Source organism: Lissotriton helveticus, chromosome 1_1 (assembly GCF_964261635.1).
Source record: "Lissotriton helveticus chromosome 1_1, aLisHel1.1, whole genome shotgun sequence".
NCBI classification, from domain to species: Eukaryota; Metazoa; Chordata; class Amphibia; order Caudata; family Salamandridae; genus Lissotriton; species Lissotriton helveticus.
Window position 1 is genome coordinate 416,427,706 of NC_136057.1, and position 27,373 is coordinate 416,455,078.

The following is a 27,373-nucleotide window of genomic DNA, read 5'->3' on the forward strand; positions in this document are numbered from 1 at the left end:
GATGGCGTTCTTGAGGGCTGTCATGTTCTCTGTTGTCTGGTCCTGGCGCCAGGTTTTCTCCAGGGAGCGGCAGGGTTTCTTTGAGTTCGTGAGGTCGTCGGTGAACCACGAGGCTTTCTTGCTGTGGGGTCTGTTGGGTGGTTTCTTTAGTGGTGCGAGTAAGTCGGCGCAGTTGGTGAGCCATTGTGTGAGGTTGCGGGCTGCTTCGTTGGGGTCCGTCGTGATGGTGGGAGGGTTCTGGCTGAGAGAGGTGGGGATCTGGTCGGTGGTGATCTTGCTCCAGCTTCTGCGGGGGGCCTGTTGCTGGTGGTGGTGGGTCGTGGTTTTCCTGAAGGAGAAGTGGATGCTGCTGTGGTCTGTCCAGTGAAGTCCGGTAGAATGGTTGAAGGAGATGTACTTGCTGGAGGAGAAGATTGGGTCAAGCGTGTGGCCGGCATAGTGGGTGTGGGTGTTCACTAGTTGCTTGAGTCCGAGGTTGGCGAGGTTGTCCAGCAGGGTGGTGGTGTTGCTGTCATTGTTGTTCTCCAGGTGGAAGTTGAGATCTCCTAGGAGGATGTAGTCTGGGCAGGTGAGGGCGTGCGGGCTTATGAAGTCTGCGATGGCTTCGCTGAATTGAGTGCGTGGTCCCGCGGCTCTGTAGATTAGGGTGCCTCTGAGGGTGGTCCTGGGGTCGGTGTGTATCTGGAAGTGCAGGTGTTCGGCGGTTTTGAGGGTGTCTTCCGAGTTGGTCGTGATGCGGATGGTGTTTCTGTGGACGATGGCGATGCATCCTCCGGTTTGGTTGGTGCGGTCCCTCCGGGTGATCTTGTAGCCGTCCGGGATGGCTATGGCGATATCGGGGGCCGAAGAGGCGTTCATCCAGGTTTCTGTGAGGAAGGCGATGTCGGGTGCTGTTGTGTCTAGGAGGTTCCAGAGTTCGACTGCGTGTCTGTGGACGGAGCGGGTGTTCAGCAGGATGCACTTGAGGTGATTCTTGCTGGTGGTAGGCTTGGCGGGTGCCGGCCTGGGGCGGCTACAGGTGAATTTGCACTCTTGGCAGGTGAAGGGTCCGTGGGTGCGTTTCAGGGTAGCCAGGTAGCATGCGGGGTTCCGGCCGGTGTTGAGTGCGCGGAGGGTGGTGGCGTCGTAGGTTCGTCGGGTGCGTTGGCATCGTCGAAATCCAGGGTTCCTGGCGCGGTCCAGGCGTAGACGGGCTTGCCTTTGGCGCGCCATCGGCGTGCAATTGGCGCGCCCGCTGCACGTACGCGCGGACTCCGCCATAAATGGCCGGAGGGAGGGAGGAGCAGCTGGGAGGCGGGAGCGAGGTGGCGAGAGGGAAGGGGAGAGGGTACGGAAGGAAGAAGGGGGCGGGGCCGCGGGGGAGCAGCGGCAGGGAGCGGGGTAAACCGCGGGAAAAGGCGGCAGGAAACAAAAAACGCTAATTCAGGGGCACAACACAGGGAAAGGCAATCCGAAGAAAGCTGGCACAGAGAAAGCAGAAGAAAGGGAAAATAGCAAGAACCTCGGCCACAGGGGCAGCGGCGAACGGGGGCGGAAGCGAGGGACACCGGGTGCACTCAGGAGGAGCCACGCGGTGGATGGAGCGACCGGCTCTGACAAGGTCAGGTCGGGTCACAGCTCTCCGCCGCGCGGACTCGTCCTTAAATGGCCAGTGGGAGGGAGGAGCAGCTGGGAAGCGGGAGCGGGGTGGCGAGAGGGAAGGGGAGAGGGTACGGAAGGAAGAAGGGGGCGGGGCCGCAGGGGAGCAGCGGCAGGGAGCGGGGTAAACCGCGAGAAAAGGCGGCAGGAAACAAAAAATGCTAATTCAGGGGCACACCACAGGGAAAGGCAATCCGAAGAAAGCTGGCACAGAGAAAGCAGAAGAAAGGGAAAATAGCAAGAACCTCAGCCACAGGGGCAGGGGCGAACGGGGCGGAAGCGAGGGACAGCGGGTGCACTCAGGAGGAGCCACGCGGTGGATGGAGCGACCGGCTCTGACATGGTCAGGTCGGGTCACAGCTCTCCGCCGCGCGGACTCGTCCTTAAATGGCCAGTGGGAGGGAGGAGCAGCTGGGAGGTGGGAGCGGGGTGGCGAGAAGGGTACGGAAGGAAGAAGGGGGCGGGCCGCAGGGGAGCAGCGGCAGGGAGCGGGGTAAACCGTGGGAAAAGGCGGCAGGAAACAAAAAACCCTAATTCAGGGGCACAACACAGGGAAAGGCAATCCGAAGAAAGCTGGCACAGAGAAAGCAGAAGAAAGGAAAAATAGCAAGAACCTCGGCCACAGGGGCAGCGGCGAACGTGGGGCGGAAGCGAGGGACACCGGGTGCACTCAGGAGGAGCCACGCGGTGGATGGAGCGACCGGCTCTGACAAGGTCAGGTCGGGTCACAGAGAGAGAGACTGAGAGAGAGAGACAGAGAGAGGGAGGGAGGGAGGGAGACAGAGACAGGCAGAGACAGACAGAGAGAGACAGGGACAGACAGATAGAGGCAGAGACAGAAGGAGGCTGAGACAGAACGAGACAGAGAGAGGGAGACAGAGGGAGGGAGACAGGGACAGGCAGGGACAGACATAGAGGCAGAGACTGAGACAGACCGAGGCACAGAGACAGAGAGGGAGAGAGAGGATGACAGAGGGAGACAGAGAGGGAGGGAGACAGAGAGGGAGGGAGACAGAGAGGGAGGGAGACAGGGATAGGGACAGGCAGGGACAGACAGACATAGAGGCAGAGACTGAGACAGACCGAGGCACAGGGAGGGAGAGAGAGGATGACAGAGGGAGACAGAGAGGGAGGGAGACAGAGGGAGACAAAGAGGGAGGGAGACAGAGAGGGAGGGAGACAGAGAGGGAGGGAGACAGAGAGGGAGGGAGACAGAGAGAGGGAGACAGAGAGAGAGGGAGACAGAGAGAGAGGGAGACAGAGAGAGAGGGAGACAGCGAGAGGGAGTCAGGGGGAGACAGAGGGAAGGAGAGGGAGACAGACCAAGGGAGACAGACCAAGGGAGACAGAGGGAGGGAGACAGAGTGTGAGGGAGACAGAGTGTGAGGGAGACAGAGTGTGAGGGAGACAGAGTGTGAGGGAGACAGAGTGTGAGGGAGACAGAGTGTGAGGGAGACAGAGTGTGAGGGAGACAGAGTGTGAGGGAGACAGAGTGTGAGGGAGACAGAGTGTGAGGGAGACAGAGTGTGAGGGAGACAGAGTGTGAGGGAGACAGAGTGTGAGGGAGACAGAGTGTGAGGGAGACAGAGTGTGAGGGAGACAGAGTGTGAGGGAGACAGAGTGTGAGGGAGACAGAGTGAGGGAGACAGAGTGAGGGAGACAGAGTGAGGGAGACAGAGTGAGGGAGACAGAGTGAGGGAGACAGAGTGAGGGAGACAGAGTGAGGGAGACAGAGTGAGGGAGACAGAGTGAGGGAGACAGAGTGAGGGAGACAGAGTGAGGGAGACAGAGTGTGAGGGAGTCAGAGAGTGAAGGAGACAGAGAGTGAAGGAGACAGAGAGTGAAGGAGACAGAGAGTGAAGGAGACAGAGAGTGAAGGAGACAGAGAGTGAAGGAGACAGAGAGTGAAGGAGACAGAGAGTGAGGGAGACAGAGAGTGAGGGAGACAGAGAGTGAGGGAGACAGAGAGTGAGGGAGACAGAGAGTGAGGGAGACAGAGAGTGAGGGAGACAGAGAGTGAGGGAGACAGAGAGTGAGGGAGACAGAGAGTGAGGGAGACAGAGTGAGGGAGACAGAGTGAGGGAGACAGAGTGAGGGAGACAGAGAGTGAGGGAGACAGAGAGTGAGGGAGACAGAGAGTGAGGGAGACAGAGAGTGAGGGAGACAGAGAGTGAGGGAGACAGAGAGTGAGGGAGACAGAGAGTGAGGGAGACAGAGAGTGAGGGAGACAGAGAGTGAGGGAGACAGAGAGTGAGGGAGACAGAGTGAAGGAGACAGAGAGTGAAGGAGACAGAGAGTGAAGGAGACAGAGAGTGAAGGAGACAGAGAGTGAAGGAGACAGAGGGAGACAGAGGGAGGGAGACGGAGAGAGAGAGGGAGACGGAGAGATAGAGGGAGGGAGGGAGGGAGACAGAGGGAGGGAGACGGGGAGACAGAGGGAGAGAGGGGAAAGAGACAGAATCAATCAATCAATCAAGCGCGCTACTCACCCGTTAGGGTCTCAAGGCGCTGGGGGGTGGGGGGGGGTCGCTACTGCTCGAACAGCCAGGTCTTGAGTTGTTTCCTGAAGGCGAGATGGTCCTGGGTCAGCCAGAGGTGGGTGGGGAGGGAGTTCCATGTCTTGGCTGCCAGATAGGAGAAGGATCTTCCTCCGGCGGCGGCTTTGCGAATTCGTGGGACGGTGGCGAGGGCGAGGCTGGCGGAGCGGAGCTGGCGGGTTGGTGTGTTGAATGCGAGGCGGTTGTTGAGGTACATTGGGTCCACGTCGTGGAGAGCCTTGTGTGCATGGGTGAGGAGTCGGAATGTGATTCTCTTGCTGACGGGGAGCCAGTGCAGATCTTTCAGATGGGCAGAGATGTGGCTGCGGCGGGGGATGTCCAGGATGAGTCTTGCCGAGGCGTTCTGTATGCACTGTAGTCTTTTATGGAGCTTGGCTGTGGTTCCGGCATAGAGGGTGTTTCCATAGTCCAGGCGGCTGGTGACGAGGGCCTGGGTGACCGTCTTCCTGGTAGCGGTGGGGATCCATCGGATGATTTTCCGGAGTATGCGCAGGGTGTTGAAGCAGGATGACGAGACGGCGTTGACTTGCTTGGTCATTGTGAGGGAGGAGTCCAGGATGAAGCCCAGGTTGCGTGCGTGGTGTGTGGGTTTGGGGGCGGTGCCCAGGGCAGGTGGCCACCAGGAGTCGTCCCAGGCAGAGGGGTATTGTCCCAGGAGGAGGACTTCCGTCTTGTCCGAGTTCAGTTTCAGACGGCTGAGCTTCATCCATTCCGCAACGTCCTTCATTCCTTCCTGGAGGCTGGCTTTGGCTGGGTCCGGGTCATTGGTGAGGGAGAGGATCAGCTGGGTGTCGTCTGCGTAGGAGATGATGTTGAGGCAGTGTTTGCGTGCGATGGCTGCGAGGGGGCTCATGTAGACGTTGAAGAGGGTGGGGCTGAGCGAGGATCCTTGTGGGACGCTGCATATGACTTCGGTAGCTGCCGACCGGAACGGGAGGAGGCGGACTCTCTGTGTTCTTCCGGCGAGGAACGAGATGATCCACTCCAATGCCGGGCCTTGGATTCCAGTGTCGCTGAGGCGTTGTATCAGGGTTTGGTGGCATACTGTGTCGAAGGCTGCTGAGAGATCCAGGAGGATGAGGGCGGTGGTTTCCCCATTGTCAAGCATAGACCTGATGTAGTCGGTGGCTGCGATGGGGGCGGTCTCGGTGCTGTGGTTTGCTCGGAAGCCGGACTAAGACTGGTCGAGGGATCCGTTTGTCTCGAGGAAGGCGGAGAGTTGTTTGTTGACCGTCTTCTCGATGACTTTGGCAGGAAAAGGGAGGAGCGAGATATTTCGAAAGTTCTTGAGGTGCGTGGGGTTCGCGGTGGGTTTTTTCAGGAGGGCGCTGAGCTCGGCATGCTCCCAGCTCTCCAGGAAGGTGGCGGATGCGAAGGAGCTGTTGATTACGTCCCGGAGTTGGGGTGCGATGATGGAGTCGGCTTTGTTAAAGATGTGGTATGGGCATGGGTCGGTAGGGGAGCCGGAGTGGATGGTGCTCATTGTTGCGGCGGTGTCTTCGGTGCTGACCGGGGTCCAGGTGCAGAGGGTGGTGGTTGGGTGCGCTGGTTCGGTGGTTGGGTGCGTGGTCTGTGCGCTGAAGCTGTCGTGTATGTCGGCGATCTTGCGGTGAAAGAACGAGGCGAGTGAGTCGCAGAGGTCTTGCGAGGGTGTAGTGTCGTTGTTGCAGGCGCTGGAGTTGGAGAGCTCTTTAACGATGCTGAAGAGTTCCTTGCTGTTGTGGGTGTTGGTGTCCAGATGTTGTTTGTATGTAGTTCTCTTGGTGGTGCGGATCAGTTGGTGGTGTTTGCGGATGGCGTTCTTGAGGGCTGTCATGTTCTCTGTTGTCTGGTCCTGGCGCCAGGTTTTCTCCAGGGAGCGGCAGGTTTTCTTTGAGTTCGTGAGGTCGTCGGTGAACCACAAGGCTTTCTTGCTGTGGGGTCTGTTGGGTGGTTTCTTTAGTGGTGCGAGTAAGTCGGCGCAGTTGGTGAGCCATTGTGTGAGGTTGCGGGCTGCTTCGTTGGGGTCCGTCGTGATGGTGGGAGGGTTCTGGCTGAGAGAGGTGGGGATCTGGTCGGTGGTGATCTTGCTCCAGCTTCTGCGGGGGGCCTGTTGCTGGTGGTGGTGAGTCGTGGTTTTCCTGAAGGAGAAGTGGATGCTGCTGTGGTCTGTCCAGTGAAGTCCGGTAGAATGGTTGAAGGAGATGTACTTGCTGGAGGAGAAGATTGGGTCAAGCGTGTGGCCGGCATAGTGGGTGTGGGTGTTCACTAGTTGCTTGAGTCCGAGGTTGGCGAGGTTGTCCAGCAGGGTGGTGGTGTTGCTGTCATTGTTGTTCTCCAGGTGGAAGTTGAGATCTCCTAGGAGGATGTAGTCTGGGCAGGTGAGGGCGTGCGGGCTTATGAAGTCTGCGATGGCTTCGCTGAATTGAGTGCGTGGTCCCGCGGCTCTGTAGATTAGGGTGCCTCTGAGGGTGGTCCTGGGGTCGGTGTGTATCTGGAAGTGCAGGTGTTCGGCGGTTTTGAGGGTGTCTTCCGAGTTAGTCGTGATGCGGATGGTGTTTCTGTGGACGATGGCGATGCATCCTCCGGTTTGGTTGGTGCGGTCCCTCCGGGTGATCTTGTAGCCGTCCGGGATGGCTATGGCGATATCGGGGGCCGAAGAGGCGTTCATCCAGGTTTCTGTGAGGAAGGCGATGTCAGGTGCTGTTGTGTCTAGGAGGTTCCAGAGTTCGACTGCGTGTCTGTGGACGGAGCGGGTGTTCAGCAGGATGCACTTGAGGTGATTCTTGCTGGTGGTAGGCTTGGCGGGTGCCGGCCTGGGGCGGCTACAGGTGAATTTGCACTCTTGGCAGGTGAAGGGTCCGTGGGTGCGTTTCAGGGTAGCCAGGTAGCATGCGGGGTTCCGGCCGGTGTTGAGTGCGCGGAGGGTGGTGGCGTCGTAGGTTCGTCGGGTGCGTTGGCATCGTCGAGATCCAGGGTTCCTGGCGCGGTCCAGGCGTAGACGGGCTTGCCTTTGGCGCGCCATCGGCGTGCAATTGGCGCGCCCGCTGCACGTACGCGCGGACTCCGCCATAAATGGCCGGAGGGAGGGAGGAGCAGCTGGGAGGCGGGAGCGGGGTGGCGAGAGGGAAGGGGAGAGGGTACGGAAGGAAGAAGGGGGCGGGGCCGCGGGGGAGCAGCGGCAGGGAGCGGGGTAAACCGCGGGAAAAGGCGGCAGGAAGCAAAAACCGCTAATTCAGGGGCACAACACAGGGAAAGGCAATCCGAAGAAAGCTGGCACAGAGAAAGCAGAAGAAAGGGAAAATAGCAAGAACCTCGGCCACAGGGGCAGCGGCGAACGGGGGCGGAAGCGAGGGACACCGGGTGCACTCAGGAGGAGCCACGCGGTGGATGGAGCGACCGGCTCTGACAAGGTCAGGTCGGGTCACAGCTCTCCGCCGCGCGGACTCGTCCTTAAATGGCCAGTGGGAGGGAGGAGCAGCTGGGAGGCGGGAGCGGGGTGGCGAGAGGGAAGGGGAGAGGGTACGGAAGGAAGAAGGGGGCGGGGCCGCAGGGGAGCAGCGGCAGGGAGCGGGGTAAACCGCGAGAAAAGGCGGCAGGAAACAAAAAATGCTAATTCAGGGGCACACCACAGGGAAAGGCAATCCGAAGAAAGCTGGCACAGAGAAAGCAGAAGAAAGGGAAAATAGCAAGAACCTCGGCCACAGGGGCAGGGGCGAACGGGGGCGGAAGCGAGGGACAGCGGGTGCACTCAGGAGGAGCCACGCGGTGGATGGAGCGACCGGCTCTGACATGGTCAGGTCGGGTCACAGCTCTCCGCCGCGCGGACTCGTCCTTAAATGGCCAGTGGGAGGGAGGAGCAACTGGGAGGTGGGAGCGGGGTGGCGAGAAGGGTACGGAAGGAAGAAGGGGGCGGGCCGCAGGGGAGCAGCGGCAGGGAGCGGGGAGCGGGGTAAACCGTGGGAAAAGGCGGCAGGAAACAAAAAACCCTAATTCAGGGGCACAACACAGGGAAAGGCAATCCGAAGAAAGCTGGCACAGAGAAAGCAGAAGAAAGGAAAAATAGCAAGAACCTCGGCCACAGGGGCAGCGGCGAACGTGGGGCGGAAGCGAGGGACACCGGGTGCACTCAGGAGGAGCCACGCGGTGGATGGAGCGACCGGCTCTGACAAGGTCAGGTCAGGTCACAGAGAGAGAGACTGAGAGAGAGAGACAGAGAGAGGGAGGGAGGGAGACAGAGACAGGCAGAGACAGACAGACAGAGACAGGGACAGACAGATAGAGGCAGAGACAGAAGGAGGCAGAGACAGAACGAGACAGAGAGAGGGAGACAGAGGGAGGGAGACAGGGACAGGCAGGGACAGACATAGAGGCAGAGACTGAGACAGACCGAGGCACAGAGACAGAGAGGGAGAGAGAGGATGACAGAGGGAGACAGAGAGGGAGGGAGACAGAGAGGGAGGGAGACAGGGATAGGGACAGGCAGGGACAGACAGACATAGAGGCAGAGACTGAGACAGACCGAGGCACAGAGACAGAGAGGGAGAGAGAGGATGACAGAGGGAGACAGAGGGAGGGAGACAGAGGGAGACAAAGAGGGAGGGAGACAGAGAGGGAGGGAGACAGAGAGGGAGGGAGACAGAGAGAGAGGGAGACAGAGAGAGAGGGAGACAGAGAGAGAGGGAGACAGAGGGAGACAGCGAGAGGGAGTCAGGGGGAGACAGAGGGAAGGAGAGGGAGACAGACCAAGGGAGACAGACCAAGGTAGACAGAGGGAGGGAGACAGAGGGAGGGAGACAGAGAGAGGGAGACAGAGAGAGGGAGACAGAGAGAGGGAGACAGAGAGAGGGAGACAGAGGGAGGGAGGGAGGGAGACAGACAGAGGGAGGGAGACAGACAGAGGGAGAGAGGGAGACAGACAGAGGGAGGGAGACAGACAGAGGGAGAGAGGGAGACCGACAGAGGGAGAGAGGGAGACAGACAGAGGGAGGGAGACAGACAGAAGGAGACAGAGGGAGACAGACAAGAGGGAGACAGACAAGAGGGAGACAGACAAGAGGGAGACAGACAAGAGGGAGACAGACAAGAGGGAGACAGACAAGAGGGAGACAGACAAGAGGGAGACAGATAGAGATAGATACAGGGACAGATAGAGATAGAGACAGGGACAGACAGAGACAGATAGAGGCAGAGACAGACAGAGACGGAGAGGGAGACAGAGGTGAGGAGACAGGGACAAACAGAAGCAGGGACAGACAGACAGATAGAGGCAGGGACAGACGGACAGAGGCAGAGAGGGAGACTGAGGGAGAGAGAGGGAGAGGGAGACAGAGGGAGGGAGGGAGAGGGAGGGAGATAGAGGGAGGGAGGGAGGCAGAGGAAGGGAGGCAGAGGGAGGGAGGCAGAGGGAGGGAGGGAGACAGAGGGAGGGAGACAGAGGGAGGGAGACAGAGGGAGGGAGACAGAGGGAGGGAGACAGAGGGAGGGAGACAGAGGGAGGGAGACAGAGGGAGGGAGACAGAGGGAGGGAGACAGAGGGAGGGAGACAGAGGGAGGGAGACAGAGGGAGGGAGACAAAGGGTGGAGACAGCGGGAGAGGGAGGGAGACGGGGAGAGAGAGGGAGCGAGAGAGGGAGGGAGAGAGAGAGAGAAGGAGGGAGACAGAGAGAGAGAGAGAGAGAGAGAGAGAGGGAGGGAGACAGACAGAGTGAGGCAAAGTGAGACAGAGGGAGACAGGGAGAGAGAGAGGGAGGGAGGGAGACAGAGGGAGAGGGAGGGAGACGGGGAGAGAGAGGGAGGGAGAGGGAGAAGGAGGGAGACAGACAGAGTGAGGCAAAGAGAGACAAAGTGAGAGAAAGTGAGAGAAAGTGAGAGAAAGTGAGAGAGAGGGAGAGAGAACAACAGAGGAAGGGAGGCAGATGGAGGGAGATAGAGGGAGGGAGCCAGAGGGAGGGAGCCAGAGGGAGGGAGCCAGAGGGAGGGAGCCAGAGGGAGGGAGACAGAGGGAGGGAGACAGAGGGAGGGAGACAGAGGGAGGGAGACAGAGGGAGGGAGACAGAGGGAGAGAGAACAACAGAGGGAGAGAGAACAACAGAGGAAGGGAGGCAGAGGGAGGGAGATAGAGGGAGGGAACCAGAGGAAGGGAGGGAGCCAGAGGGAGGGAGCCAGAGGGAGGGAGAGAGAGGGAGGGAGAGAGAGGGAGGGAGAGAGAGAGGGGGAGGGAGACAGAGAGAGGGAGGGAGACAGAGAGAGGGAGGGAGACAGAGAGAGGGAGGGAGAGATAGAGAGAGGGAAGGAGACGGACAGAAAGAGAGAAAGATGTGTGTATTCCGGGTCAGATTCACAATTGCTTTAGTAACCTTCCTGCTTTCTCAAATTTGCTTGAAAATACACCATTTGCCCACTTTTATTTCAACATTTTCTTCCAAGGGGGGGGGGGAGAACCCCCCCTTGGGAGGTTCTGTCTTGCTCGCTACACTGCCATACTGTGTCCCAAAATGATGCATCTCCACAAAGTGTGTCACCAACATGAAAAGTTTGGAACGCTGTGATGTACGCTATACCCAAAAATCTCAAAAAAATATGTTGCAAAAAAAATTATCACAAAAAGCACGCTTACTGGTAAGTGTTTTGGACCTCTCGTCCCCTTTTTCTCAGCCTCCACTTGACAAATGACCCCAAAACATTCCAAGGTGGATAAACTTTATTTGGGAAAGTTTATGCAGATTGATCATTCAGTTATTAGCAAAACAGAAGATGCACTTCCTATGGAATCTCTGACACACCTATACACACACAGTGGCTAAGGAGCAAATTGAGAAGGATAGGTTTCTAACATTTAATCCAAGTTTTCTTCCAGGGGAATCCTCATCAAAGTCATAAGCAATGATCTGCCCCACCCACATGCAGGAGCACTACTGATGAAGATCCCCGGGAAGAGAACGCCTATAATCAATCACTCATGGGATCTACACCTCGAATTCACAGACACATTATACATAAAGGACAATATAACACAAGAAACATCAACGTTTTACCTGCTGAATTCCAACAGCATACGTTTTGAGAAAGAACTCTGAGAACTCAAAATATTCTTTAGTCACATTTCCCGGGCTTCCATACCTACAAAAAAGGAAAAATGCAACATTCACAAAAAGTTGCAATTTCTGGCACAAGAGACGATCAAAGATTTTCAAGTCAAACAGTGAACAGAACATTAGAATATTGCAATATGTAGTGAGTACTGGAAATAAATTATATGAAGAATGTAAAACAGTAAGCACATCTGTGAATTTCACAATATGTTTTACAATGTGCCCGACAACCTAGTTAAATGGACCAACCTATATTAATCTTTTTGTTATTAAACTATAACAATGTGCTAGTTTCATGCTGTTTAACATTAAACTAACTGTACATTCCTACTTGTTTAGCGATAATTATCAATGTATAGTAAGTGTTGGGATGGAGAGGTCTACTGCATGGTAAATGGTTGAAAATTCGCAATGAGGGAGGGAAATGGAAGACTAACAGACGGGGGATTACCGAAGCCTTTGCTTCCTATTACGACCTCTTTACTCCCCATCTCAGACCACTACAGCGGAGAAATCCCGCGAACTGCTGAACGACATAGTGCTCCCCACCCTCAAAAGTGATGATACAAACCTAATGGAGGCGACCTTGTGGAAGAGGAAATCGTCTGCGCTATACGTGAATTAAACTTTTGCGGATGTTCAAAGAGAGTAGGGCACAAGGCAAACATCCGTGGGATCATTGATCAGCTACCATTGTCGTCACACATAAAGAGTGTCCTTCATGTAGACCGATTTTGCTCCTTTACGTTGAAGTCAAAATCCTGCCCAAACTCTTGGCTTTGCTATCGCTACACTAGTCCATCCAGGTCAATCTGGCATTATGTCCAGAAGAAGCACTACCCTTGATCTTCGGCCGCTGCAAGGAGTGCTCGGTTGGGCTGGAATAATTCATGAGAAAATACTACTCCTCTGGTTAGATGCAGGTATGGCCTTTGGCACCGTCAAATGGTCATACCTTTTAGAAGTATTGACCGAGATGGGGTTTTGGCCCCAAGTTCTTTGCATGGGTAAGGCTCCTCCACACTGAACCCCAAACCCAGGTTGCTGTCAACAGGGGGGGGCTTCTCGGAACTTTGGCCTTCAGCACGGGACCAGACAGGGCTGCCCACTTTCTTCACTCCTCTTTGCCCTCTTGCTGGAACCATTGGCGGCTTGAATCAGGATAGATCCACTGATCCGTGGTCTCCGCTGGATTGAGCAATGGGAGGACAGAATTTCGCACTATGTAGATGACATCCTGCTATATGTGGCGGATCCGTCGACTGAATAATGCATAAAACCCCTCTCTTTGGTCGCTATTCGGAATATGTGAACAGCTGGACTAAACTGTTAATCTACGTTCTGTATCGGCAGGTGCCCGAACTGCCCCATGTGTATGAAGCACAGATGGTCTTTGATCTCAGTATATTTTTTACTAGTGACCCAGATTGTAGTTTCTTTGCAAAAAAAACTACAATCTCTGTTGACGCTACTTAAGAGCGATGTATAGTACTGGAGATCCCTATCATAATCTCAGCTCGGTTTTTAAGATGATAGCCCTGCCTGCTTTCTTTACGCACTACACAATACACCATACCCGGTCCCTATGGCCTATTTTAAAGCTATAGACTACCCTCCGGACTGTGCTTTGGGATGGAGGCCAGCTCACACAGCACTCAACAAGCTCAGAAGGGGATGATATGATGCCGGATTAGCTCGTCCTGACATCCGAAAATACTACTGGGCAGCTGAACTTAGGACAATTGACCAATAGGTACACCTTTCAGACCGATTAGATTTGCAATCCGGGGGATAGTTACAGGCCATCTATTTCCAATCATGACACTTGACACTCAAAGGACCCACTGCTGTTACAGTTACAATGGCACACACAATTGCAACTTTGAGTTGGAAGGGAATAATAACCCAGGCCACTACCCTGTGGGATGCTATTATCAAACAAGTGGTATGACCATTTAATGATTTGGTCAAGGCTGTTTAGCCTTTTGTAGCATAATTTTATGAAATGAGCAACCAAACTAGAAGACAACTTTGCAGCAGCAATGGCTTAATTGGATCTAATTATGTCTCTCTCAAGAGAAAGGTTTCAGAGCCTTGAGACTTGGGGAGGTGGGAAGCGGATATCTAGTTCAGAGGATACGGAACATCCACAAGAAATTGGCAGATGTCCAGTGCGCTCTATTAAAGTGTACACATTTGTATATTCTTTAAATACAGAAGACAGGATAACTTGCAAATTTGGGGGTTTCCGCATCCACTAAACATTAATTAACCCCCTTTGATTTTTCTTGAACATATCAGGAATTTGAACCCAGATAGCTTCAGCTGCTTTAAAGAAGATGTAGAGAAGACAGTTGTAAGGAGACTTTGAAACCCCTGCCTCTAATAATCTGAATCCTAAGGCTAACAAGAAGCTTTCAAGGTTGGGTAGGTTTGCAATTAGGAGGCCAAAAGGTAGAATAAAGGATCACAGTACAGGTTTAACCACATTGCCGGACAGTCTAAGAGAAGGTAAACAAAATGAAAAAGTAAATACAGATTATCTTTTAAATCCACAAAAGAAGATGAAGGGAGAAGGGAAAATAATTAATTTTAGCGCTCGATAGAAAGCCACACTACCTTGATTAGTCTCCACTTCAACTCAATTCCTCATACATGGCCAATTAGCAACTTTATGAAAGGATTTAAGCCTCCAAAGAAAACTTAACTCAGTATCACAAATGAACAAGTTACTCACCTTCGGTAACAATGTATCTGGTAGAGACACAGTCTAGTCGCAGATTCCTTAACTTAGAATATCCCCAAGGCGCCAGTCTGGATCTGTAGATTTATCAGCAGTACCTCTGGGTGCCGGGGGACAGCATCGCATGGCTCCGCCCGGACTTCGTCCACGGATAGGACGTCAGTTAAGCAATACAAGTCCCTCCCGGTGCGCTGACATCAGTTTTCTACTGTGAAACATTTCCGTGCCACTACGCGGAGCCACTACTAAAACTGTGAGTGTGGGAAAAATTAAAAATAGTGGAAGCAACCATGACAATAAGAATAAAGTGATGAGAAACATCACAATGCACATCAGAGAAAAACACTTCATACTGTAAAGGACTAATGAGGGGAGAGCATAACGGATAGAAACTGTTCCGGAAGTGGAACAGAAAAACATGCTCACAAGAGCCACTGGCTGATGGCTGAGACAGCTAACATAGGCAACAGAGGACGGAAAACCCAGCGAAACGCAGGAGAGACAGCTGAATGCAAAAAAAATGAAGAGGTACACACGCCATCTTAGCGTAAACCCAACAATACTCCGGAGAAGTCTGCATCCTCAGAGGGAGGGGAGAACTACAGACCAACCGTAAAAGACAAGCATGTAAGCACCAAGAGAGAGCTACACCACCACGAAAGCTCCAAAAAGAACTACGTGACTCGTGACGGTCGTACCAGAGGATTAGGGAGAGTGTGAAGAAGTGAAAAATAAACTACTGGAAAATTTCCCAGAGGGAAATAAGAGAACAATCCTAAGAGGACCTCACAGGATCCTCAAGAAGGACCTACACCATTCAGGAAGAACCGTTCCTGGAACATTATACACACACCACCCAGGAAGAACACTTCCCCTGGTAAGGCCGAATGGCTATACAATAACCAACGAATACCCCACATAGGGTATGTCACATCCTATATAAAAGCAAGGGAACACCTCTTGAGACTAGCTCTTAGGCAGAGGAGACAATATTAAGGGCAGAAATAGCTGTATAGCTGTACCGTCCGTCTGGGAAATAGCGTGAACCCAGAGACGGAAACCAGAGCAAAGCAGTAGCAATACTGCAACCAATGCGAACAAGATCGCAACAATGGCCTTAAAACAATGTGAACTAAATAAAGCTAGACATGAGACACTAGACCAGTGAGTGTCAAAGGCTCCTGAGCATTTTCACCAAAACTGCCATCACGCAGCCAAGCATGGCGACGCAGAGCAACTGACCTGGCTATAGCCCAACCCACGAAGTCAGTGGTGTCCATGGCTGATCGAATAGAAAATTTTGCCAGCTCACAATCATCTTGGCGTACCAGAGTCAGGCAGCCAGAGTGCCTTCCGGAAGATAGGGAAGGAGGGCAAAAGTAGCCCACGCAAACACTCAGGACGTGTTCAAGGACCGGAGGCCCGAGCTCGCGGACGCAAACCATTGTCTACCACATGTCTCCAATCAGCGAGACTCCCTAGTAGGTGGGACTAGCGGAGGACAGGACGATGTGAGCGAAGCTAAAGCTGCCTGGACAACAAGCCTTTGAGCCTTAGGGTGTAAGGACAGACAAACAGGGTCATCTGGAGCCGGGTGATGACAGTGTGCGATAGCACATTCCACAGGGTTCCCCCGAGGAGGGCCTCACCTAGGTCCACAGAAGAATGTCGTATAACGACATGCCAAATGGCAGCAAAGGCTCAATATCAGGGTTTCCCTGATGGAGCAGATCCAATAAGGGATTGGAAACGTAGAGAGACTGAGGGAGGCTGGAACGGTAAAGTGTGAGCAACTTTGCAAACAACTCGCGCAAACGCTGCACTAGCCTCCGTGGTCATTCTAGGTGGCGACAGCAGTTCATAATTAGGGGGCGATTGCAGGCTAGACATTCCAACAAAAGCCAAAGACTCTGTAGCACGAGGAAGCCCAAGGGTCTGCAGATGCTCCAAGTCACCATGTTACTGAGGAACCCGTAGGCAACACTGGGGGGGAAGAATCCCCAGGGGTCTCATCCACCATTAGCAAAGGAGGAGGAAAGGCAGTCTCCGACGTCGAGACGGCGCCGCATCGACATCGCCGAAGAGGACTCTGATGACCTGCATCGACCTGACATCCACCGCGATGGGAGAATGAGGAGTCGGACGGCGTCGACTCGGGGACATGTCCTCCTTGTGTTTGCTTTATTTGCCCTAAGTTGGCAGGGTATGCCCAGAAGTGGGTCCCTTGCTTACTTTGCCACTGGATTCAATCTAGCCTGGCTGATAACGGCTGTTAGCCCGAAACTGGTCCCAGGATGACTGTTTCTACTCCAGGGAAGACATGGCTTAGCAGTTCGGGCTGGACTGTTACCATGAGGCACAGGGTCAAGACTGATTTACATATAACTGTGTCTGAACTGGGGTGGCGTAGTGAGCTAAAGAACGATGATGGATTCAACCCAGATCTGTGACTGGGGGTAAGTGTCTGAAAAGTTTCAGCGCTCCGTCCATCAGGCCGCATCAGGCATCCTCACAGGGCTGTGCCCGGACGCTGTAGGTGGACTGCGGCCCGACATGTGAATGGGAAGACCCACCGGGCTGACTCACGACGTTGCACTGACTCCGAAACCAGTCAGGGCACTCGACTGGCACGGAGGTGAAACCGCCAGGGAGCTCCCAACCTAAGTCCCTACCACCTCTGTGGAGCCCAAAGGCGAGAAAGGGAGAGAGGTTGACCCAAAGATGGTCTGCAAAGCCTCGTAATTGGCTTCCATCTGGGTCCTAGTCGCCCCAACGCCTGGAAATGGAGGGTAGGCGGGGTTCGACTGTTGTGGCTGTGTCCGGTAAAGACCAGAAGCAGCATTCACCGACGTCACGACCACGTGGGGCCAACGGCCGCCGTGACTTCTTCTTGCGCTTACCTATGGAAGGCGAGCGATGTCCCCGGGAACGACTCGGAGACCTGCCCCGGACAGGAGCCCCAGCTCTAGATGGTGACTCCGAATGGGACATCCGGGCAGACAATTTCATCCTACATTCCCGCAGAAACGTCAGTTTCAGACAGGCTTCACACTCCCCAGAGTCGTGGTGCTCACCCAAGCACCACATACAGATCGCGTACGGATCTGTCGCCGACATCTGCCACGTACAGGTCTCACACGATTTGAAGCCCGAAGGCATTGCACACTCTTCCCAGACGCAAAAGGCGTCAGTAAGGCCCAAAAAATAAGGCCAGAGGAACCACTACTCCTGATTCTGCGACGCAAACGGACGTCAGCATGCCAGGATGGACTTTTATGGCTCCACTGACGTCATATCCTTGAACGACGTCAGGGCAGAGCCATGCGACGCCGTCCCTTGGTGCGCAGAGGTACTGCTGAAAAATCTCTGGATCCAGACTGGCACCTGGGCATATTCTAAGTTAAGGAATCTGCGGCTAGATGTTTCTATCAGATAACAGTTAACACTGGACTATTGATCCACCTAGTGGATAAAGTAAGTCATCAATAAGTTGAATGATGTCTTCCTTCCTTTGAACAGTCTCATTGGGTCTTTACTCTGTGCTTTTCATTGTCCGCTTTATATAGCACTTCCTACCATAGTCTTCTACCAAACTCTTAGAACTGTAACTAGCAGATGTTGCTATTACCCAATTTAATTGCACTAATTTCATCAGCATTAGAAAGATTAAAATGCCAACAAAGCAGGACTGATTTCAGACATGTGGCCTGAAAGTCAAATCAGACTAGTACATTGAGAATGTAAATTGCAGATATTTTTGCCAAATACTTCCAGCGGGTGGAATCTGAACCTGGCCAGTAAGCTTGATTATAAAACTGTGTCTCATGGCCATGAGAGATTTGCAAAAAAGCGTACAGTGTATGAAAGAGGTATGGAAATTATACATACCTTGAAAATTTGTGTCTCAATGTATCCATTTTTACATTGCACTTTTTTACTTTAACAGGATCAGTCATGGCAAAGGGTTGTACTATTTACAGGAGGTTTAAAACAGATGCTGGAACACAAATCAATATTCGACTTGTTCTCAGAGGGAAATAAAACGAAATGGTATACGTTGGGCCATTGATCTCACTATGCAAGCTCTTTATAGTGATTGTAATATTTTTAAATTTAGAGTTGTAACAAATTGCATCAGAGGAAAAATAAAAAATAAAACATTACAGCGGACTGTAATCTTAAACAGAACACAGTGTAATCTAAAACAGAATACAGTTGTACAACATGCAAAACAAATTGGTTATGCATTACCGTTCAAAAAGGCGGGCTACAATGTGCAGTGCCCACTTCTTACACTTCCAACAGACCAGCTCCGGCTTGTCATCTTCATCCACCTGTGATGTTTCCTTTAAAAATAAGCAGAATAAGAAAAATCTGCAAAATGTGCAGCTTGTGCGATGTCATAATTATGATGCAAGGGCACTACATCATTGTTCTGTGTACGAACTGCTATGAAATAGTTTGGCAATCCGAGTTATATTATAAAAATTTGAATAATAATAATTGTTTTGCATATAACTTCATACCGCAGTTTTGACTTCTCTGGGCACTGTACATAATGTGTCACTATTACTCAATTTATTGGTACTCAATTTACCAGTCTCAAAAGAATGAAAGGTTGTGTGTTTCTCTGACACAGCAGTGGCCACTTGCGAGAGTTCAACTTACTGAGCAATCGTGCCAGTTAATTCTCCTCAACTTGCAACTAATTCAGAATATATATACATCAGACTTGTTCAGAAGAAATCATAAGTACAACTATTACACTGGAAGACCGTGTGTTTAGAGGGTGGCAGCCTCTATTTAATATTCGTAGACCTGAGGTCAGCCTTTGATTTGGTCCCAAGGGAAAAACTGTGGGCAGTCCTCCACGAGATGGGGGTTCCAGCATACCTAGCTCAACTTATAAAGCGGCTCCATGAGGATAATTTTGCCCAAATTAGGTTTGGCAAGGAGGGAAAGTTAACAGCTCCCATTCCGATCAAACGCGGTATCTGACAGGGCTGCATGCTTGCCCCTACCCTATTTAGCCTTTACATAAATGGCTTAATAGACTTCCTACTCGCAGAGAAAGAGCTTGATGCCCCCAAGCTGGCATCGATGTTTGCCGATGATACTTTATTAGTATCTAAATCACCCATGGGGATCCAGAGGGTACTTAATAGATTTGAAGTATTCTGTAGTAAAAGAGGATTAGAAATTAACCTACAGAAAACCAAATTCATGGCGTTTAACAGCACTGAAAGTACCCGAGCAAACACATCCTTGAATGGTAAACACCTCGAGAGAGTTTCCTCTTTCAATTATCTCGGCATTACAATCACAGAGACTATGGATTGGGGGGCACAAATCAAAAAATCATCTCTGAAGTTGTCAAAATCGTCAGGCGGTATTATGAAGGTTTTCTGTAGGTCCAACCAGTGAGCTCTGCCATTGAAATGTATAAGGTCCAAGCACGGGGAGGGGCGTTATATGGCGCAGAATTATGGGGCCACTGTAGTTCTGAGAGCCTAACCCAGACAGAGAACAAATTCCTCAGACAGCTGCTAAATCTCCCACGGAGCACCCCGCTTACCCCGCTCTGATTACATCTGGGCGTAAGGGCAATCGCTGATGAAACCAGCCTTAGACCTCTACTATATTTGCAGCGCTTGTGGGTCACCACAGAACTTTTAGCTCACGGAGATGAACTAAAAGAAGTCATGAACCTGTGGGGGGCAGCCAAACTGCCATGGCTTGGGTATAATAAACATATGCTAGCTAGTCTGGGGCAGGGGGAACTGTGGGGCGACCCGGAACTCGCTTGCACCTCACTCTCTAGGAAATTGTTAAAGGTCCATTATGGGGAGTTCAAACTAGCACAGCTTTATAGTAACCCCCGAATAGGCAAGTTAACCTCAGCCTTTCTAGAAATTAAAAATAGATACAGCCTTGAGCCGGCACTGGATGATATCAAGCCGGCAGCTGCTAGAATGCTTTTTCTTCAATTTAGACACGGGGTCTTGCCTCTCCGCTCTTTCACACACAAATGGGGGGGTCCGCAAGTTTTAATGTGCCCGGCTTGCGATTGCCCAGTAGTCAGTCCTCCATGTGTTTTTTAGCTGCCCTGGTTATCATAAGGCAAGAAAAGGATGGCTGGTGTAGATCTGTAGAAACCTAGGAACTAGGCGCTGCTCTGAGGCTTTCAGGATACTGAAACACGACTGTAGTATCCCGATAGAAAATAGGAAGCCTGCTACTGAGTATACTATGTGGTGCACCCGCAGTGCACTCTTAAAACTATCCTAAAGAGTTCATACCATGGCTCTGAAAGAACGAAACAGGGCATCTTTGAGGACCCCTTTATACTACTAACTATCCGGAAAAAGTATTCACCTATGGACACCTTTCGTTATTTTACATCTAGGTCTTATTGTCCAATGACTTACTGTACCTGAGCTATGTATGTAGTATCTATAATTATGCTTCAGGAAAAATTGTTCCCTGCCTCGAGTAGTCTACTGCTATAATAAGATGTGATAATTCCTTGGTGAAGAAGCCTGTACTGTGAGGACCCCAGTGCTAAGTAATGCCAACTATCGCAAAAACAAAATGTCTTGTAGGTAGTATTTGCTATCGTGGTTTTAGGTTAAATTGTTTTTACCTAAATTATTTATTTATTCTGCACTATGCACTTTCATTTCATTTCATTTCAAAAATCTTTATTTCGATCACTGATCATAAAAGAATACATAACAATATATACAATTAAAAACTTATTGAACCAAAGTGATCCAATAGTTAAGATATTTGAGTTAAAATACATATGAGACAATAAATACAAATCGATTTGATAGGGAGCATTATACCAGTCTTTTCATAGCTCGGCTGCGGGTGAACCAGAGTGATGTTAGAAATTTTGAAATTGCAAAAACCACAATGGGAGAAAGATCAGTTTTTAAAACTCTGTAGGCAGTTTGGTAAGATCTAAAACCCAGGTTCCTGAGCAGCGGTACTAGCCAGTATTTCCTGCTCCGCTCGTAGCCCTTGCAGAAGAAGACAACATGCGCGTCATCCTCCTTCGGGTGTGCACACATTGGGCAGGATGATACAGTGGAGCACGATTTCCAGGACGCTGTGAATGAAGCTAGTGGGAGGCAACCATATCGCCACTGTAGGAACAGTTTCCTTGTTAGTGGAGGAGCTATCTCGTCTAAAGTTTTTTCGAGGAAATATGAGTCTTTCACTTTCAGAAATAAATTTGTCAAGGACCCCTCTCGAGTGTTGTTAATGGCTCTTGTGAGCATCAGAGCATAGTAAGCACTCGCAATTACCTTTTTTGGAATCCTGGTACATGAGTTGGAAGGGTCCGTCCATAATTCCGGGTAGCCCAATTCCTCGAACCTCCCCTTTACGTACATTAACCACGGAATCTTCTTTATATTCCGTAGTTCCAGGAATTCCTGTAATTCCTCTCTATAGTTTACGAGATCTGGGCTGCTCCACAAACGCCTCCAAAAGGTTAAGGGTTTGAGTCCTAGCTCCTCCGTTATGGGTTTGAGTCCCAGATCTAATCTAAGGGGTAGTAAAGGAGTGCTCTGGGGGAGGGCAGCTACCTGTCTCAAAAATTTATTTTCAGTGGACTGTAGCTTTGAATATTGGATATGGCCCCACAGCTCACCCCCGTATATAACCCCCGCCCGGGCTTGTGTTTTGTATATATGAATAATTGGGGTAAATGGTCGATGGCGTGTTTTGTTTGCCAGGCGCAGAGTGCCACCCGCCAACTGTGCCAGTTTGATGGTCGCTTTGGCCTGGTGCGACGTCCAAGTTAGATGTTCATTTATAGTGATCCCCAAGTATTCGATATTATGCACTCGTTCTAACTGGGCGGTGCCTAGCATGGGTGGTGTTCGATTTCGGGATTTGGGATTTAAAATCATAAACTTTGTTTTTTGTGGGTTTATTTCCAATCCCCGGTCAGAGCAAAAATCTAAGAAGCCATCCAAAATGCGTTGGATCCCCATCGGGGATTTAGACAGCAACAGGGTGTCGTCTGCAAACATAATTGCAGGCACCCTGTTGCCAGTCAGCTTTGGAGCATCGGAATTGGCAATCCTATTTAGGTGAGCAACAACCCCGTTCACAAAAATGCAAAACAGGGTGGGTGCGAGCACGCACCCCTGTCTCACACCCCTGCGAACGGGGAACCTTTCGGTTAGTTTGCCACCTTTGCCACATCTTACGCGGGCATAGTTGTTGGAATGAAGTCTCATCAGGATTGCCAATATATCCGCAGGGACTTTCAATTCTTCCATGACTTTCCACAACCTTGCTCTGGGCACTAAATCGAAGGCGGCACGTAAGTCTACAAAGATGGTGTATAAACTGCCGCCCTCGATTACCGCTGTTCTCCAATAGAGAAGGTGTAGCCTAAAGATTTGGTCTGTGGTGGATACTCCCTCCCTAAATCCTGCCTGATACTGAGAAAGGATGTTCATCTCTTCAGTCCACGCCTGCAGACGATTCAGGATCAGTCTGCCAAAGAGTTTCTGCGATATGTCAATCAGGCTGATGGGCCGATAGTTGGAAGGGAGCAGGGGGGATCCCTTTTTGTAAATTGGGACTACCTCTGCTCCCCTCCAAGTATCAGGCACCGTCATCCCCCCCCAAATGGCATTGAATATTAATGTAAGGTACGGTGCCCATATCCCTGGTTCCTGTTTAAACAGGTCCCCCGGGACCCCGTCCAGGCCTGGTGCTTTTCCGGCAGCTAGCCCTTTAATGGCCTCCCTCACCTCCTTCTCAGTAATGGGGACATCTGGGGGGCAGGATATGGTTGAAGCTCCCACACTATTTAATTCCCAACCACCCTCCGCGTACAATGCTTCAAAGTGGGCCTGCCATACAGGGGGGGCAATATTGGGCTCAATTGCGGAGGATAAGTCCTCCGTGCCATTGGCCACTATGCACCAAAATTTTCGGGAGTCTCTAGTTGCCAGTGCTTTAACGAGGTTCTCCCAGTAATCAGAGTCCCATTCCGCCCTCGCGTTTACCAAAAGGGATTTATACTTTTTCCTCCTAGCGCGTATTTCTTCCTTACTAAGGTGTCCCTTAATAGCAGATAACAAGTGGGCCTTTGCCTCCCTACACGTGCCATTATACCAGGAGGTTTTCGGCTTATGGGCATTCCTTTTCCCTGTGGTTAGAACAAATCCTGTTCTAGAGAGACAATAATGCTATTATGTATTTGTGCTAACTCTCCTCTGGTGTCTTCATCTTGGTCTTTGGTTCCTAGATGGAAGGCATTCTCCAACAGGGGAATTAACCTTTCGTATAGGCGGGGTATACTATCCGTGCTGTTCGCCAACTTCTCCCACTTCACTTTCCTGCGGTTGTGTTCAAGTAGGAGGCCCGTCTTATCTTTGCCCGGTCCCTGTGATGTGTCCTCCCTCCCAGTAAGTGAATATAACACTTCCAAGGAGTTGTGGTCGCTATCTGTTCTTGGACAAACTTTAAAGTCGACTATTGCAGGCCACATAAACGTTTTGACCATAATATAATCGAGTCTGGACTCACTGCCAACTTTATTGTAGGTAGAATTACTAGGTATGTCCGATTTGCAACGGCCATTGCACGCCCTAAAACCAAAATTGAGCGTAAATGCATTTATCTGCAGGGCTAGGGGAGTCCAAGCCCTTGGGGGTGGTGCCGCCGTCTCTGGTATAAACCAACATGAATCTTCGTCTAAAGAAGGACCATCACGTAGTCCAGGCAGAGGTTCATAATGAGAATTGAAATCGCCCCCAACCAAACAGGGAAGTTCAAATGGAATGCCCTCTAGAAAACTAGCTAGCTCGTCCACAGTACTCGACTCTTTATGCATCTGTGTCGGCCTTGAATAAATATTAATCACTAATAGCTTCTTAGAGTCTGGCCATTCAAGTAGGACAGCCAGCAAATCATCCGAAGCAGTCTCTGAGTAGGTAGCTTGGCAACCTAGGTCCGTTGCTACCGCTATCATTAGTCCCCCAGATGGCCTACCCCTACCCCCCCATTTGGCTGCTTTGAAGAAGGAGGCAAAACCCGGCAATTCTATCTCTTCACGCGCCCATGTTTCTTGAAGGAGTAATAGATTTTTGGATCCAATGTAAGAACCCCACTCAGGACAATCCAACTTGTTGGAGAGCCCCGCCACATTCCAGGAGATGGTTGTTATAACTGTCGATTGGTTATGTAGGGGACTAGTAGGAACCAAGTTGATATCGGTAGACTCAGGGTGTACCCTTAAATTTAAGATAGGTTGGTTCTTACCCAGTAGTCTAATAGCAGGTGTTGGGAAGGGGTGCACCATGCTTGTGGTCGGGCTAAGTTCAACTATACTAACTGCCCTAAGATCTGAATCGGGAGCTTTGGATGATGGTAGCAGGTGAATGGTCTGGAGATGGTCTGGAGATGTAATGATGTCGAGTGGGGGAGTTGCACAGGCATCGTTCCCCAGTTCGACCACCTGTCAGTCTACCAATTCTAAGCTACTGTAGCGATTCTGTATGGGTAAATAGGCAGGATAGTGAGTTCTATACGGCCCGGGAATTCCCCTCTTGTATCCACCACCCCCCCTCCTCCTCCTGGTAACGGTTTCCCAGCCAGCCTCATCCCCAGAACTAGGGAAGTACTCTCTGGTTCTTTCCCTATGTGACGGATAGTTAATGGTCTCCCTCCTCGTGGTGGTACTTTCCCAACCGGCCTCGTCCCCCCTGCTAGGGAAGTACTCTCTGGATCTTTCCCTGTGTGACGGGTAATTATTTGTCTCCCTGGGGCAGTTTTCCCAACCCTCCAATAGCTCCTGGTGGTGCCCCCATCTTAGATCCTCTGAGCTATATGCGTCGGAGGGGTAAAAAAAGGCAAGTGGAAGTGTTTGAATAGTACTGCCAAAGTCCTCATCCGAAACATAAGAGCAGATGTATGCAGCTGAATTGGGGTCTCTAAAAGAAACCTGGATACAGTCTCCTCTTATAGATTTCCTGGTATGCCCCACCCAAGCTACTCTCTTGGTCGTGGCTATATCACTCGCTGTTCCTCTCGGAAGTGGTCTATTAACCGAGAGCCAGTTTATCACTTTATTCTTAAGTGAGGTAATTGATTCGAATGTGGGGGGATTAAGTTCAGGCACCCCTGCCATAATTACGGTATAAGGAGAGGCTTCTTGGGGGAGGTTTACAAACTGTAATTTACGCTTAGTGTGTGGTTTCTCTCCATCCAGGGGAGGATCGTTCTTGGTTCTTGCCGGGGACATGGAATTTTCTTTAGGCGGGGGAGGGGCTGGTTTTGGGGAGGCGATATTTGGTTGCTTCGCGAGCAACAAGGCCTTATTTGCAGCTGGGGATTGTGATGCATTCTTATTTGGGGGTGCAGTGGTTTTGGGTATTAAGTCTGAGGGTTTGTTATTAGAAGATGCCACATGACTATTATCTTTACTAGGTTCAGAACCTAGACCCTCCTTTGGTGTTTTACTCCCACTAGTGGCAATTTTGCTTGCATCAGCACGTTGCACGGTTGCCTTTTCAATAGTGACTAATCTTGCCTCAATCTTGATCAGTCTCGCCTCGAGCGGACTTAGTAGTGACCTAAGCAATGAACCTATGTCCTCTAATGTAATATCATCCGAGGAGGTGTCTGCTTGCGTGTTGTTAGTACAATGTGAGGATGGAGGGTGTTTGGGTGGTCTAGAAGTAGCTATCGAACCCAGCCTCTCCACTACAGAGGCAGGTATAGCTGCTTTCCCCCCTATACCTCTGACTTGTTTGGATTGGGGAGTATTGGACCTGAGCTCTTCTAAATTTTGCAGCCCAGACTTCTTTTTTGGAATTGCCCCCTCTCTGGATCCCTTGTTGCTTTCTGTGTTAGCCTCTGTAATTGGAGCTATCTCTATATTCTCTATGGGCGTAGGGTGGACGGGTTGAATAGAAGGTAAACCCCTGAGACTCATATCATCTAAATCACTCTGCAAGTCAAGAGTGACTTCCGAAGTATCGTTTATAGTATCCGGGGGGGGACAGCTGGAAGTAGTTGGTATTACGTAACTGTTGTCTGGGGTTCTAGCTTGGGCCATTGGACCCAAAGAAGATCTCCTTACCCAGTCTATTTCTTGGGATATTCTGCGTTCCAAGACCTGGATCTCCTCGATCAGGAGGGAGCCCGCTTTGGCAAAGTAAGTATCGATTGGGCCTTTAACCGCTCCAACCGCGGCAAGCAAGGATGTTTTGCTCCTGGTTTCCCGTGTGCACATTTCACAAATAATTCAGGAGTCTCAGAATAAAAGACACTTTCAAATGTGAAGTACTGTCTCCTGTTTCGAACAATCCACCGCTATATTTGTTGTCCTTAATTTATTGGTGAAGTAATTAGGATAGAGGGCATTTTAAAACTGAGCATGGAAATCACCAACCTCAAATGTGTGTCAAGCAATGTCTACTTCTGTTTTCATCAACTGTTTCTCATAATATACACCCAACTTTTTTTATTTGTATGTATTGTGTTTGTACTTTTAAGGTCATATCGACCGAAATAAAGTTTTTATTGATTGTTTGATTGATAAGTACAATTCTAATGAAGATCTCGCAAATCGAATGAAATAATTACATGCAGACAGTGGACTGGCCAAACTGTTAGGAGGCAAAGTGCTGTGAAGCTTCTCCATCAGTCAGATGACCAGAGTCTGAGAGCAGCTGTACACCAGAGAGAACCAGGCACTGAGTCCCTAAAGAGATCTAATCTCTGACTTTAGGACACTAATTTGTGTTGCCAAATTACCTCTAGCACATTTCTGAAGGCCAGTAAGAAAGTTTTAATATTGCCAATCCCATAAAGAAGCTATTAGCTAATGATGAAGTACAAGGCAACACAATTAAATTGAAATCAAATACATCACAAGCAGCAACAAATAACAGCATTATATACAATCATGGCAAGCACGCTATGTGGTACGTAACTTTCTTTAGTAGAAAATAAGGGTGATATGCAAAAGTGTTGACAGTTTACCCCACTTTTGGTCTAAGAAAAAAGGAAAATATTGGCTGTGCAAGAACATCTATTTCTCCTCCTCCTAATCCTTAGAAGGGTGAAGTGGATCAAATAAGGTTGGCAGAGTGAAGGTCTGGCTGATGTGGAAAGGAGTCAGACCTTTGGGAGGAAAGAGGCACGGTGCAGAGAACCACCCTGTCTGACAAGAAGTTGGTGTATGGAGAGTGCACAAAGAGTGCCTTAAGCTCACTAACCCCCCTGGCCGATATAATGACCACTAAGAAGATAGCTTTATTGGTCAGGAGACATATAAAACAACTGTGCCATAGCCATACAAGAATAGAAATTCAACATTTTGG

General features: G+C 50.8%; 1 protein-coding gene across 1 annotated transcript in view; it reads right to left on the reverse strand.

The window, feature by feature from the left end:
* The window catches only part of IPO8 (importin 8), a 737,162-nt gene that overhangs the window by 572,229 nt on the left and 137,560 nt on the right, over positions 1-27,373 (reverse strand). The window contains exons 7-8 of the mRNA XM_078673765.1: positions 18,264-18,358; positions 11,213-11,297 (exon numbers count right to left, since the gene is read on the reverse strand). Of these exons, the coding sequence (XP_078529891.1) occupies positions 11,213-11,297; positions 18,264-18,358 (180 nt within the window). The remainder of the gene's footprint in view (positions 1-11,212; positions 11,298-18,263; positions 18,359-27,373) is intronic.